The sequence below is a fragment of the Rhincodon typus genome, chromosome 4 (genome assembly GCF_021869965.1).
Source record: "Rhincodon typus isolate 14 chromosome 4, sRhiTyp1.1, whole genome shotgun sequence".
Classification (NCBI taxonomy): Eukaryota; Metazoa; Chordata; class Chondrichthyes; order Orectolobiformes; family Rhincodontidae; genus Rhincodon; species Rhincodon typus.
This window is the reverse complement of record NC_063335.1, coordinates 76,414,733-76,429,449: the sequence shown is the minus strand read 5'-3', so window position 1 is coordinate 76,429,449 and position 14,717 is coordinate 76,414,733. Positions and strand designations below refer to the sequence as shown.

Below are 14,717 nucleotides of genomic sequence, written 5' to 3'. Positions count from 1 at the left end.
AGGATAACTTTAATCCCCCTTATTTTAGTACCAAGCATGAATGGTGAAAAAGTAGCTTTAGCTCTACTTGCAAGATCGCCAATAATTCCAAAATTATTGAGTGTGAAACTATAGGAATCCCAACTTCTTTACTTGTCTTGGGAGACCAAGAAACTACAAGTCATCTATATACAGATATGTTAGCCACTCTCAGAAATGTGTTAACATCCTCTGAACATCTGCAGTAAATGAGGACTTCGAAGACTTACCAGAAATTTATTCCAGATGTTGCCATTGTTTGCAAAAAGCAGCTTCTAGCAGCTTCTAAGTTTTTGTAACATTGTCTTGAGTGCACTCTTCTTACCAACTGAAATGGTTCGAATCCTCTTAGTTCAACACAAATACTTTTGTTATTTCATTGCCCCAAAGTCAGCATTTAGCAAAATAAAAACTCATGGCTGTCTCAACCTATAGTGACAACTGATGGGCTTTAATATTTGATAATAATCTGGTGCCTATTCTGTAACCTGCAGGCAGTGTGGCAACCAAATTGTATTGATTCAACAAGCCAATTTTTGATGACAATGGGTTCAAGAACATGGATTAGGAAATAAGATTGAAGGAAAGTTAGCATTCTAAAAGAAAGATGTGTCTAGTGCACCTCTTGAGATGAGAAATAATGGTGGGATTTAAGGGAAGCAAAATAGTATAAAGGAGTCATCAATGATCTTGGTAGTAATTGGACAAAGAGAATGATTGAGTATTCAGGTGAATCGCATGGCGGAATTGAACCCAATAGAGATGGCTTGGGAAGTGATAATATTGAAGTAGATTGTAATAAAACAACAGACTTTCTGGAGAGTCTCCAATTTTTTCTGGTGAAGAAGGACCACTGACTAATTCCAATTTAATATATTGATGGCTCTTCATCCCCTGGGTCAAAAGCCTGGTACTCCCTCCCTGAAAGGACTGTGGGTCTACCTACAATGGACAATTTTCAAGGAGGCAACTCATCACTACCTTCTCAAAGGCAATTAAGGATGGATAATATTTGCTGGTCTTGCATGTATACATATACACTGCGAATGAAGAAAACAATCTGCACAAGTGACATGGAGCAGCCAATTATAGAAATTACACTAGGAATGATCATTGCCTTAAATAACAAGATGGTACAAGTGTTTGTATAATACATGATATCAAGTCAAGAGAATGATAAGAAAAAGGCAATAACAATACAGGCAAACTTGAAGAACAGACAGTGCTTGGACTAACACCTCCCAGCTCACTATTATTGAACGTTTCATTTCTAAAATACACAGAATTAATTCTTTTAAATGCTTTAAGTCAGGGAGCTGTAGGTAAAACAAGTTGAACCAGAAAGGTTTTTGGTTTAGTAATCTACTAATCGTGGATTTCCAATTTTGAAATGAATGCGTAAAGTTGCTTGTGAAATTCACCGCTTGTTGCTTGCCTGTTATGTTCGTAACATTGTTCCCTCCACAGATGCTTTCTTCACGGTGGATATATTTACACTGCTCATTCGGGGAATGTATGGAGTGATCCTTATACATTTCAAACCACACCTCCGATATATATATACATATTTAATCACTAAGGAGGCTTAGGTCCAGTTCTCAACAGTCAATCCCGTGATAGGTACAGAGGGTGTCCAATATGAGTGAAATATATCAGATTTAAGAAGCGACGGGATAAAACAGCTCAGCGACTTGGAACTTTAACTCAAGTACTTGAAATTCCGATTTCAACTGCATCCGAAAGTCTTTTACCTGCAGTTGAATTACTAACAGTTGGTGATTACTAACTTCGTTTGCTTCGAGTGCTATATTTATCAATCCTTTTGGCCATAAAAGGTCGGGACTCTGGCTTCGACATTCCACTGACGGGAGACATTATTTTTGTACTGAACCCTGGAGCCGAGTCTGCAGCCTTCTCCCTCCCACTGCCTCCCTCGATTCAATATACGGAGCCTTATCGCCTGCATTTCACCAAAACTCCCAAGAAACATTTGACATTTGGTAAGGGCTCGGTGTTCGTGCATCCGTTTAGCAATAATGTACGGTGTTTCTGAGATTTAAATGTTAGTTTGATTTATTAAATGGGGTCCAGTCAGCAGCTGACCGCTGCAGTTCTAAATGTACTTTCAGCGCGGTGGTATGTCAGAAATACTGGCTAGTGATTGTTAATTGGGGTGTACAGTCTTTGCATAAGATAAACGAACAAGTCTAAAAATGAGAATGAACTAAGATTTTTTTTCACATGAAGAGAATCCAATTGGCTGCAATTATGTCAGAATATTTTTCATGGTGTTTTTGAAATAGAAAATCCAATACAGGAGAATGAGATGTTTAATGCAATGAAGTCAGAGCAGCTAAGGAACATGTGTTATCTGTAATTGTAACATTGTGATTATTGTAAGGGGTTATCAGCACGACATCGGATCACTTAAAATCATTAAGGGGTAATTGAAATAGATCTCATTTTATTTCACACAAAGATTTGCATATATATTAAAACATTTTGAAATATGCCACGGATTTTAAGACCTCAGTATTTCCTTTAATTTATCGTTCTTATTAATGTATTATGCAAACGCAACCTTGCACATTGTTGGCTACTTTATATGTCTTTGAAACATTAGCTGCGGAGTTTTAAATGCTCTTTGCTTCGGCCATTCATGGATCAGACCAGAAAAGGTCAGGAAACAGACCAGGCTGGCAGCGACTGCCCGTCCCTATATTTTCGAACCAGCACAGTCCTCTCTCTTTATAGGAACCAGCTTCACTCATTATTGTTTGATCAATTTTCAGATTAATGGAACAACTTTTTCCTTATTCTTTGTCCCTGAATGTGTCTTCATTTGTCTATGAATAGATTTGAAGACTTCGTACAGGCGATCAGGAACAGTTTGGATTTTACTGCCCACAATGTCTTCGCTGTCTTTACCTTTCTATCAGAAACACCACCGGCACTATGACCGCGGTTATCGCAATACACAGCTGTCGTCCACTATGCAAGAGTACCGCCAAGAGGAAAAGCGCAGTACTGCAACTCACTCCCACAGGTATCACTGTTGCTGTGCTGCACTGCAACCCCAATGCAGCTTGGCTGCCCACATTTCACAAAGGTTCTCCAAAGCTGAAGGCAGTTTATGTGTCAGTGTCATTGTGAGCAAAGTCATAGAATCCCTACAGTGTGGGAGCAGTTCATTCAGCCCATTAGGCCTATACAACCCTCTGAAAAGCATCCCAGTCAGACCCAACCTATCCTTGTAACCCTGCATTTCCCTACCTGGTTTGCACGCTCCTGGACACTATGGGCAATTTAGCATGGCCAATCCACCTAGCCTGCACATCTTTGGACTGTGGGAGGAAACTGGAGCACCAGGAGGAAACCCACGCAGACATGGGGACAATGTCAAGTTCTCACAACTATCATTCTTCATAAATTTATGTCTAGAGTTCAGGGGCCCTTTAAATGCATGATTGTCTGTTAGTTTTTTTTATTACCAAACTACTTAAGTGTTTATCCTGAGGTTTAATCTAAATTACAAAGCTCAGAGAACTGTGGCATAATGTACAAAACATTTATCAATGATCTAAGGTGAACTTTTATAGTATATTCACTATACTTAGTAGGCAGTCCTTTAGAAAGCAGTTAATTAATACAATTATCTATTAATGAAAATTAAACTACCTGACTTGTTGAAATGTTGCTGTCTGATATACATATTATATATATTGCTTGCATTCTTACGCTAACATCATTGGACAGATTGGATTTTGAATTTATGTTCCAAATTTTTTAAACTGCTGGAAATCTGAAGGAAAAATGGAAAATGTTTGGAATACTCAAGAGTTTCTCAGGACTTGGAAAGCAAAGAGCAAACCAAACATTTGGCAGCTGATTCTCCTTGCACTAAGTTCCAGTTCTGAATTACTCTATTTTTCAGATGCTGAAAAGCTGTACTGCATATTTTTGCTTTTTGTTTTGCTTTGAACTTATGTTGTGATTCTTTCTTTGTCTGGATTTCTAATCATGCAGTGGATTATTATTCTGTTTAAGTTGAGATCATGGTATGCATACAGCTCTAAAATGCATTCTAGATTTTGTCAGTCACGAGAGACTGATGTTGTCTGGTGAAGGTACCCCAGGATCACTCATGGTCAGCTTTACCTTCTCAATAGTTGTAATCCCTTGTCTGCTGGGTTGACTGCCAGAAGGAGAAGGAAAAGCACATGCAAACTAGCTCAACTCAGCAAGAGCATGCATCATTTACCCTCCCCAAGGCAAACTTTAAATACTTGGTCAAAGAACTTTTACAGCGTCTCTCAGATAGTACTGGTAATGCATAAACTCTATTTGGAATAAGGCATGCACTAGAATTAACATAAGAGGATCTGCAGTGGGCCCTAAAAATGCATGTGCATGAAGGTGAGGATTATTGTAAACAAGGATGTTGCACTACAGGTGCAGATATCTGTGTGACAATATGATATAATGATGGAGATCTGACTCCAAAAAAGTGAATTTAAATATTCCTGGACGCAACATATTCAGGAAAGATAGGGAATAAAAGAAAGGAAGAGGCCTGTCAATACTGATGTAAGGAGAATTTGTTCAGATGATATCGATGTTGCAAGCCAGACCAGCATTTACTGCACATTCCTAATTGCCTAGAGGATAGTTAAAGAGTCAAATACATTGCTGTGGGTCTGGGATCAGATGTAGGCCAGACCAAGTAAGACTGGTAGATTTCCATCCCTAAATGACATTTAATAGTGGTTACATGGTTGACATTAGGTCAGCATTTTAATTCAATTCAGATTTCAGTCTGCCCTGGTGGGATTTGAACCCCCTAACCCCGACAATATTAGCCTGGGGCTCTGGGTTACCAGTCTACTACACGTTACCACAACATGATTGCTTAAGAGAGAGGCTGTACCAGAGGGGTCAGGAATACAATTTATTCAGCTCAAGTTCAGGAACAGTAGACATACCATAACACTACAGGATATATTCTGTAGACCAGAAATTAATGGTAAAGATTGACATGAAAACACTTAGCAAGTAAATTTTGGTGTGTTGCAAAATGAGGAGCTGGCAAGATTGTAGTGTAGAGACAATATCACTGGGCAAATAATCCAGAGGTTCAAACTAATGTCTTGGAGACATGGGCTGAGGCCATGCGTTCAAACCCCACCATGGCAGGTGATGAAATTAAAATTTAATTTTTAAATCTGGAAGATAAAGCTAGCCTTGGTAATGGTGACCATGACAACTATCACTGATAGTTTTAAATAAAACTATTTGGTGCCCCAATGCCCTTAAATGAAGGAAATCTATCATCTTCATCTGGTCTAAATGCGACTCTAGAATCACGTCAGGATTGTCTCTTGACTGCCATATGAAAGGGGCTTGCAAGCCATTCAGTTCAAGGGCAATTGGAGATGGTCAAAAAATGTTGGCATTGTTCGTGATGTCACCATGCCATGAAAAAATAAAACTTTTGCTGTAGTTAAAATGGAACTTTAATTTTCCTAAGTTAGTATTGATTGGGATAGTAACAATATAAATAAGACCACAAGAAATAGGAACAGGAGAAGGCTTTTTGGCACCTCAAGCCTGTTCCACCATTCAATAAGATTGTGGCTGATCTGACACTCCTCACTTTCCTGCCCTTTCTCCCTAACCCTTAGATGGCAAAAAATGGAAATATATCTGAAGTGTGTTTGGGAGAATTTTATAGATTAGTATGTTTCTAACCCAGCAGGAGGGGAAAGATTGCTGGATTTGATTCTGTGGAATAAGATAGATAAAATGCAGAAGTCACATGACACCAGGTTATAGTCCAACAGGTTTATTTGAAATTACAAGTTTTCGGAGTGCTGCTCCTTCATCAGGTGAGGTATGATACTTCACACTTTACCTGACGAAGGGGCAGCACTCTGAAAGCTCATGATTCCAAATAAATCTGTTGGACGAAAACATGGTGTCATATGACTTCTGACCTTGTCCACCCCAGACCACTACTGGCACCTTTATATCATAGATCAAGTGGATCAAGTCTCAAGGGGGAATCATTTTGGGGAAAGTGGTCATTATAGATATTAGCTATGGAAAATAGCAAGTAGTAAATGGTAGAATTCAGAGTACATCCAATTCATTGGCTGAAGGTCAGTTACATAAAAGGGAATATAAGCATTTTACATGGTATGTAAATAGTAAAAGACTTGTAAAAGGAGCAGTAAGGTAGACTAGGAGTAAAAAGTGGATTTGCACATGGCTGAGGTACTAAATGTGTACCTTGCATTTGCCTTTAATAAAGAAGAAGGTGTTGTCCATATCATAGTCAAAGAGGAGGCAGTTGAGATATGGTTGGGCTAAAACTGGATAAAGAGATATTCATAAGGCTGGTCATAGTTAAAGATAATAGGCTGAATCTTACTAGAAATCTGCTAAGCATCAATTTTAGTAACTTTCATGGATGGTTTATTTCTGCAAGCCTGAGTGAATTTTCTTGTTCTATATTCCCAAACTTTCTTCATTACCCATGTGTTATTCCCCAATGACTTCTTGTTTATCAGATTCTTCATTCATCACGGTTGGAAGTATTAGCCACAGCTAAGAACCTTCTGGGATTGCTGGCACCAGGAGCATCGTTAAAGCCTAACTGTGCACCCAGTCAACTGCTAGCAGCCCACAGATGCCCTGAATGATTTGTTTTTTTTGTCCCAGATATGTCAGAGAAAGTAATTGGTATCATACTTTGCTTATGGGGATCTAGAGATCTTGTTGGATGGGATGTATGTGGTCGCTGCCCATAAAGCATGTCCTGAGCCGTTAGTGACTGATGGGAGGGCCAGAGGAACAAGCCATGAGCTGCAGTCACCATGTTACCACTCTGACTTTCATGTCAAGAATTGTCACTGTCCAGTTACTGAAAATGGGTGGGAGAATGGGAAACTAATATCAGTGGGTAAGATGACCTAATAATGAGGATGTTAGCACATGTTAATTGATGCAATAGGTCTCTTGTTGCTCAATAGTGAGAATCTCACTCCAGTTTTCAATATGTGGAAAATGAAACTTCTGCTTTCAAAGGCAGGAAGCTCCTACTGCCCATCTCAATCGATTCTCCCCATTTTCTCACCAATGCTCAAGTCATTCAGGAGCTGGGAAGATTATGGAGTCACCAAGAAGTCACCAGGACCAGACTATTATGTACCCAAAAATGTTGAGGAAAGTAACAGTCAAAATTGTGGAGACACCAGCTGGAATTATCTCAACCTCCTTTAGGGTGGTGCAACGAGTCTGGAGAATTGCAAATGCCTACTCTTGTTCAAAAATACGCATAAGGATTAACCCAGAAACTAAAGGCCTGTCAGTTTAATCTTAGCGGTGGGAAAGCTTTTAAAGATGATGATCCAGGGCAAAATTAACATTCATTTGAACAAATGTGGATTAACTAAGGGAAGCCAATGTGGATTTATTAAAGGAAAGTTTTGTTTAACTAACTTGATTGAGGTTCGTGATGGGAGGGTTGATGAGAGTAATGCTGTTGTTGTGGTGAACGTAAACTTCCAAAAGGTGTTTGATATGGTCTAACTTTTTTTTGGTGACTTTAGAACATATATACTACATAATTACAGCTATTTTACAACATGTTCCAGCCTTTCAAATGCTGAGTCTCTTGGCAAGCTATTATTATGGTGCATCTTCCGGAGGATGGGGTAACTGACAGCCAGCTCTTCTGCATTTAACTATGTGGCAACTTCCTGTGATTACACATATGTGGTTAAATCCAGAAATCAGGAAGTTATTGCCGGTTTCATTTTAGTCTTTCACATAATATGACCATTGCTGGCTAGGCCCACTTTTCTTGCTATTCACTAATTGACATTGAGAAGGTGATGGTGAGCTGCTCCTTTGAACCATTGCAGTCCACATGGTGCAGGTACACTCACAGTTCAGTCTGGAAGGGAGTTCCCCAGATTTTAACCCCAGGATATAATTCCACGTCAGGATGGTGTGTGACTTGGAGGAGAACTTGTAGGTAGTGATGGTTCCACATATCTGTTGCCCTTGTTCTTTTAGGTGGTAGGTGTCACAGGTTTTCAAGGTAGGATGTCTCTTTAAGTTGTTGCAATACATCTTGCACGTGGTACACACTCTGCCACTATGCATCAGGAGTGGAGAGAATGAACATTTAAGATGATGGATAGGGTACCAATTGAGTGGACTGCATTGACCTGGAAGTTGTCAATCTTCTCAAATCTTGTTGGTGATAGACACATCCAGAGAAGTGTAGACTACTCCATCACACTCCTGACTTGTGCCTTGTTGATTGTGAACAGACTTTTGGAGAGTCAAGAAGTGAGTTATTTGCCTCAGAATTCCCATCCTCTGACCTGTTCTTGTAGCCACTGTGTTTATTTGGTGAGTCCAGTTCAATTTCCAGTCAATGGTAACCCAAGACTATTAATAATGGGAGATTTAATGTTGGTTATGCTATTGAATGTTGAAATGAGATTGTTGGATTCCCTCCCCTGCTGGAGATGATTATTGCCTACCACTTTTGTGGTGTGAATCTTATTTACTACTTATTAACCTATGGCTGAATATTGTTTGGGTCTTGCTACAGATACTCTTTACTAACAGTGAGTACTCTGTATCCCAAAGTTGTTTCTACAGCAATGTCTAGCTCATTGTTTATGTATGAATAATGTCAATAATTCACCTTTTGTTTAAAACAAAATTAACGAAAAATCCAATGTTTGTCTTTGTAGGCCACTTTGAATGGCCAGGCAAACAATGTCATAACTGTACAAGTTTCCAGTTAGTCTAGACAATAGAAATAATGAAGCAATTGTATGCAGTGCAGGAATAACATTACGAATTCTTACTCCTGGAACAGACCTTAACTTTTGAAGAATGCAGATTAAGAATACATATAAACCCAATCCCATAATTTTCTGTTTAATCATTTTCCTCCTGATATTTGAAGTTCCATGTAGTAGTTCCAGGTTGTAAAATTACCTTTTAGAGATAAAAGCAACAGTGTTGAAATCCTACTGTATCATATGCAAATAGCATTGCTACGATAATAGATACCCTTTATTTATTACTAATGTTCTGCAAAGCAATTTAAATCTTCTGGAAATCTAGAAGTAATTTGAACTAATTGGATGAAGAATTATGTAAAGGTCACAATCAATTTGTCTCTGTTTCACTTAAAAAAAATGAGCTTAGGTTAGAAATTAATTTGGAGCTGCTACCTATTAATTGGTCAAAGTATCACAGAAATCACAATTATGTGTGTCGATGAAGCTTTCACTACATTTTCTGAGAATTTAAATGGAAGTGCATGAGCTACGCTGAGGAAATTCCTGGCTTAGAACAGAGATGGAACAATTTTATAAATCTGTGCAGCCAGCAAGAAGACTTGTCATCCAGGAGTATGTGTCAGGAACATGGGTACATACTGTCCAGAATGTTGGTTGGCTGCATTTCAAAATCACTCATGTGAATACCTGATGTGCTTTGCTGATGAACATGGATCCCTACTGCCATCAAGGCTCTAATCGCAATCTTTCAAACCTCCCTGGATATGGGAGTGGTGCCAGATGACTGGAGGATTGTAAATGTTACACCCAATTTTAACAAGGGAGAAAGAGTGAGAAACCAGGAAACTATCAACCAGTCAGCATAACATCAACGGTGAGAAATATCTCAGCTAATAATCCAAGACAATTGTTATTTGGAAGAACATAAATTCATAAATACCAGTAACCATAGATTTGTTAAAGGCAATTATGAATCATTAAATTAATTGATTTCATCAAGTTCTTTGATGAAACAGAGAAGATTGATCAAGATATTATAATTGATGTTATTGATACAAACCTTAAGAAGGTGTTTAATCATGTATAAAATAATAGAATTGCTAGTGAAATTAAAGCCCAATGGATTAAAGCAATAATTGAAGCCGGAATGCAAATTAGGTTGAAAGTCAGAAACCAGAGACTGATCGTGAAGCAATTTTTTAACTTCATATATATTGATATTCTTCATGGGTTTGTGTTAAGATCACTTTGCTTTTTGATGTACGCTTAGAGTCGTAGAGTTGTAGATGATGGAAACAGATCCTTCAGTCCAACTCGTCTATGCTGACCAGATATCCTGAATTAATCTAATCCCATTTGCCAGCATTTGGTCCATACCCTTCCTATTCATATACCCATGCTGATGCCTTTTAAATGTTGTAATTGTAGCAGCCTCTACCACTTCCTCCATTTCTGCCCTGGACTTGATATATTGGGTATGATTTCAAAATTTGCAGAAGACGCAAAGCTTAAAAATGTAGTGAACAGTTAGATAGATGAGGACAGTAGCAGGTTTTAGGATGACATGAATCAATGGACAAATACTTGACAAGAAATTTAATGGAGAGAACTGCGATCTGATGTATCTTGGGAAAAAATAAGGAGCAAAGTATAAACAAAAAGGTAAAACTTTACAGGTCATGTAGGAGCAGAGAACCTGGGGTGCACAGACACAAATATTTGACAGTGGAAGATAAATTAATAAAGTTGTCAAAGACGAATATGTGATCCAGAGAGGTTATGGTAAATTGTTGTAAATTACTGTTTAGACCTCAGCTAGCGTATTGTGTTAAATTGTGGGCAACACATTTCAGAATGGATGCCAAGGACATAGACACAGGTCAGGAGTGATTTACTAGAATGATACCAAGCATCAGGGACTTCAATCGTGTGGAGAGACTAGAGATGCTGAGGTGGTTCCCTTCCAGCAATGAAGGATAAGGAGAGACTTAATAAAAAGGTATTCAAAGTTGTGAGGGGTTTCGATAGAGTGGCTAAAGTGAAACTGATTCCTCTGGCGTGAAGATCAGTAACCATATGATAAGCACGTACAGTGTGACATGGTGGCTCAGTGACTAGCACTGCTGTCTCACACTGCCAGGGACCTGGGTTTGATTCCAGCCTCTGGTGACTGTGTGGAGATTGCATGCCCTCCCTTTGTTTGAGCAGGTTTCTGCAGGGTGCTGCAATTTCCTTCCACAGTCCAAAGACATGCAGGTTAGGTGGATTGGCCACACTAAATTGTCTGTAGTGTCCAGGGATGTGCAGGCTAGATGGAGTGGCCATGGGAAATGCAGGGTTGCAGGGGATGGGGTAGGGGGCTGGGGTTGGGTCTGGGTGGGATGCTCTTCAGAATGTAGACTCAAAAGACCAAATGACCTCTTTCTGCACTGAAGGGATGCTATGTAAATTAATTGGCAAAAAAAAAAGCCAGGAAGGAGATGAGTAACAGCAGTTTTATTCAGTGAGTTGTGATCTGGAATGCATTGCCTAAAAGCGTTGTGTGAGCAATTTAATGACAATGTCGTTGATGAATTTGATATACATTTAGAAAAGGAAACATTGGCAGGATTATGTGGAAAGAGCAGGTGTTGAAGAACTTGCTTCAGCTTCCTTCTGTGCTGAATGATTCTGATTGTTTTACTAAAGTTGAGCATGTTCTAGTCTTGATGTTGATATGGACTGCAGCTACTGTGCTTAACATAAAAATACAACAGTCAATAATTAAATATATGCATTTAATTTTCAAGTACTTATCAGTCCCAACATTAGAGGCAATTTCTTTCTTTTTTGTTCACAATTTAAATCTCAATTATTAAGGATAAGGAATAATAATTAAAAATATAATTGCATGATAGAAAATAAGTTTTCATGTAAGTCACACCTCCTTTCATCAGTACTTCAGTGAGGTGGTAGTGTTGTGCCAATATCACTGTACTAGTAATGCAGAACCTCCAGTTAATGTTCTAGGGACGTAGATTTGAATACCACTATAGCAGATGGTAAAATTTGAGTTCAACAAAATGTTAACGTAATGTTTACCATTCAACCAACATCATAAAAAAAATCTGATTCACTAATGACCTTTAGAGAATGCAATCTTCCATCCTTACCTGGTCTAATCTACATGTGACTCCACACCCACAGCTATGTGGTTGATTCTTATCTGCTCTCTGGGCAATGAGAAAAAGGCAAAATGTTGACCTAGTCCACGAGGCTCACATCCCATGAATGAATTAAAATACTACCTTATCAAGTGTTCTTGCAAACATTCATATAAAAGAAATTTTGTTTGGTTTCCTGGGAAAATGCAACAGAAAATAAATGAGTAATATGCTAAAAATCAGATCTTGATATACTCTGTCAACTGATTCATAATTAATTCCTGTTTGCATATATACTTTTGAAATTGCCTGTGTTCCACTTTAACTCCAATTAATGGCTAGTGGTAGTAGTATATGGAATCAGAGCTCTCTGGTGGAAATGTTAAAATAAGGATAGCATACATAATATTAAAAATGGGAATTAGCCAAAGTCTAATATTTCAAAGATCTTCCTACTTTGACTGAAAGCTAGACTTGATTTTGATGCAACATATGAGATGTTATGAGCAATTTACCCTTGGGACAGTTAGAATATGTGTCTTAGAATGTCACATGATTGGTTTCAGTGATTGAGTGATTGTCTTATTAATCAGCAGATACTCTGACTGGTGATCTGATTTTTAAGTCTTTGGCAATGACTGCACTGCCATTTGCTTTAGTGGTGTGTTGTCGCTGGACGTATTACCAAATCCAAACTGTCTATTGGAAATGTCTTTTTCTTTTGCTTTGCAATGGAATATATTCTGCAAGGATGTGCAATCAGAGTCACTGAAGCTTATTACCTTAAATTAAATATTCTCCTCTTTTTAAATTAAGCAATGAGGCAAATGAAGCAAAATTTTGTAGGCCATAAATGTTGTCATTAAAAAATTAGGTGTATTTAGGGCTGTAAACTCTGGCTGGACATATGTGGGAGACCTTCCACTTTCAGGTGTCCACCCTGAGATATTTGTCCTTAAAATTCTTGGAAATGTGGAGGTTTGTTATTAAGTGTGTCCTGGTTTTGACCTTTGAAAATTTGGTTACCCCACTGTTAATGGCTCTTAAAAACAGACATACCAAACATTCCAGCAATAAGTGGTAATTTAAATGAAGGTACTTTATTGAAAGAAACCAAAATTCCAAGACAACTCTTCATATATGTTTAACAGCTGATCACAGGTCCAACTCATATCAAAGATTAATTTGCATCACCTCCTGTGATGATGTATAGCAAACGTCATTTATTCAGCAGAATGGCAAACTACAAAGCAATGTTACAGCAGTTAATAAAACAGTAAACAGTAATACTTGGAAATATGAATTTTTTTTATGGCTCTTCAATTTTCATCCCTCTTTTCTTAAATTTGATGACTCGTACTGGATAACAGGCCCTAAAGTGGCCATTCCTTATGTGATTCAAGGAGTTAAAGGATTTTAGACCCATCTCAAGCAATCCAGATGTTGTGTCAGCTAACATTTGCTTCAAAACAGATCACAAAAAAAAGTTAATGATTTAAAGGTTAGAGAGGTGATCAAGAAAAGACAGCACCTTTTCACACAAACATTTGTAGAAATTTGGAACTCTCCACAAAAAGCTCCTCAGACGGGGTTTAAGACTGAGGTGAGGATGTTTGCTGGTTAGGGGTACCAAAGGATATTTAAAGATTGGAAATTTGAAGAAGTGATTAAAATAAGGAATGGGGATTATTTGTAGATGTTTTGTATGTATAGGCTTGCAGAAGTCACTTGATAAAGTTCCATATAAAAAAAGGTTGAAGCTGATGGAATTGAAGACAAATCATTGCCTTAGTTTGAAATTGGCTGAGCAACAGGAGAGAGAATAGGGTTAATGGACTCTAACTGTGAAAATGTAAAGAGTTGTATTGCAATGGAATTTGTGCTTGGGCCTCAAACATGCACCCTATTTAAAACTCATGAAGAACTAATATCCAAGTTTTCTGATAATGCAAAGATATGTGGCAGTTTGACGTTATGTAGATGGAAGCATAAAATTAGAGAAGAATTAATAGATTAAGTGAATTGGAAAATAGTAACAACCAGGTAAAATGAGTCCATACATTGAAGCTAAGAAGTGTAGATCAGAGTAGTAAATGATGAAAAGCTACAGATGAAGGTCCAAAAAGATTTAATTGTACACATACAGATCATTAAAATGTAATGAGCAAAATACCATGGATACTGCAACGGTGTATTAAAATCTTCAGAAAGACTTAACTTTTAAAGGAGAAATTTGAGTTTAGTATAAATGACTGAAAGGATACAAAATGTTTCAAGTTTTAATACCTTTCCTGTAACACACAAACTAAAGCAACATTGACTAAACACTGTTTCAGTGAGCAACTCATACTCTACGTTGCAAAAAAAATCAGAATAAACAAAATAGTTATCATCTATTTTACCCCTTAAATAGATTCTTCACAATACCAAGCCACTGATTGTCAGAAAGTACCAGCCCTTCAGCATTAAGGTGTACTTCACAGATGGATTCAATCCAGAAAATGCCAAGTTGGAAATGACCTTTGGCATGGGTCTAGAACCTAAGAAATCAAATAGGTCTAAAGTAGAAGTTCTATTCACAAAGTCAATAAGTGTAAAAAGATTGTGTAAGGCCTGTTAAGGCCAGGGTGCCTTAGATGGAATTATGCTGCCAATTATTCTCCCTCTGCCAATCTAGAGTATTTCTAGTAGAAAGGATGAACCATAAAAATGCACTCAGAAAAGGAGA

At 38.0% G+C, this 14,717-nt stretch overlaps 1 protein-coding gene across 1 annotated transcript in view; it reads left to right on the top strand.

Moving 5' to 3' along the window:
• The first annotated feature begins 1,976 nt into the window (after positions 1–1,976).
• The window catches only part of myom1b (myomesin 1b), a 119,262-nt gene continuing 106,521 nt past the window's right edge, over positions 1,977–14,717 (top strand). Inside the window, exons 1-2 of the mRNA XM_048596137.1 lie at positions 1,977–2,018; positions 2,875–3,064. Of these exons, the coding sequence (XP_048452094.1) occupies positions 2,928–3,064 (137 nt within the window). The 5' untranslated portion in view covers positions 1,977–2,018; positions 2,875–2,927. The remainder of the gene's footprint in view (positions 2,019–2,874; positions 3,065–14,717) is intronic.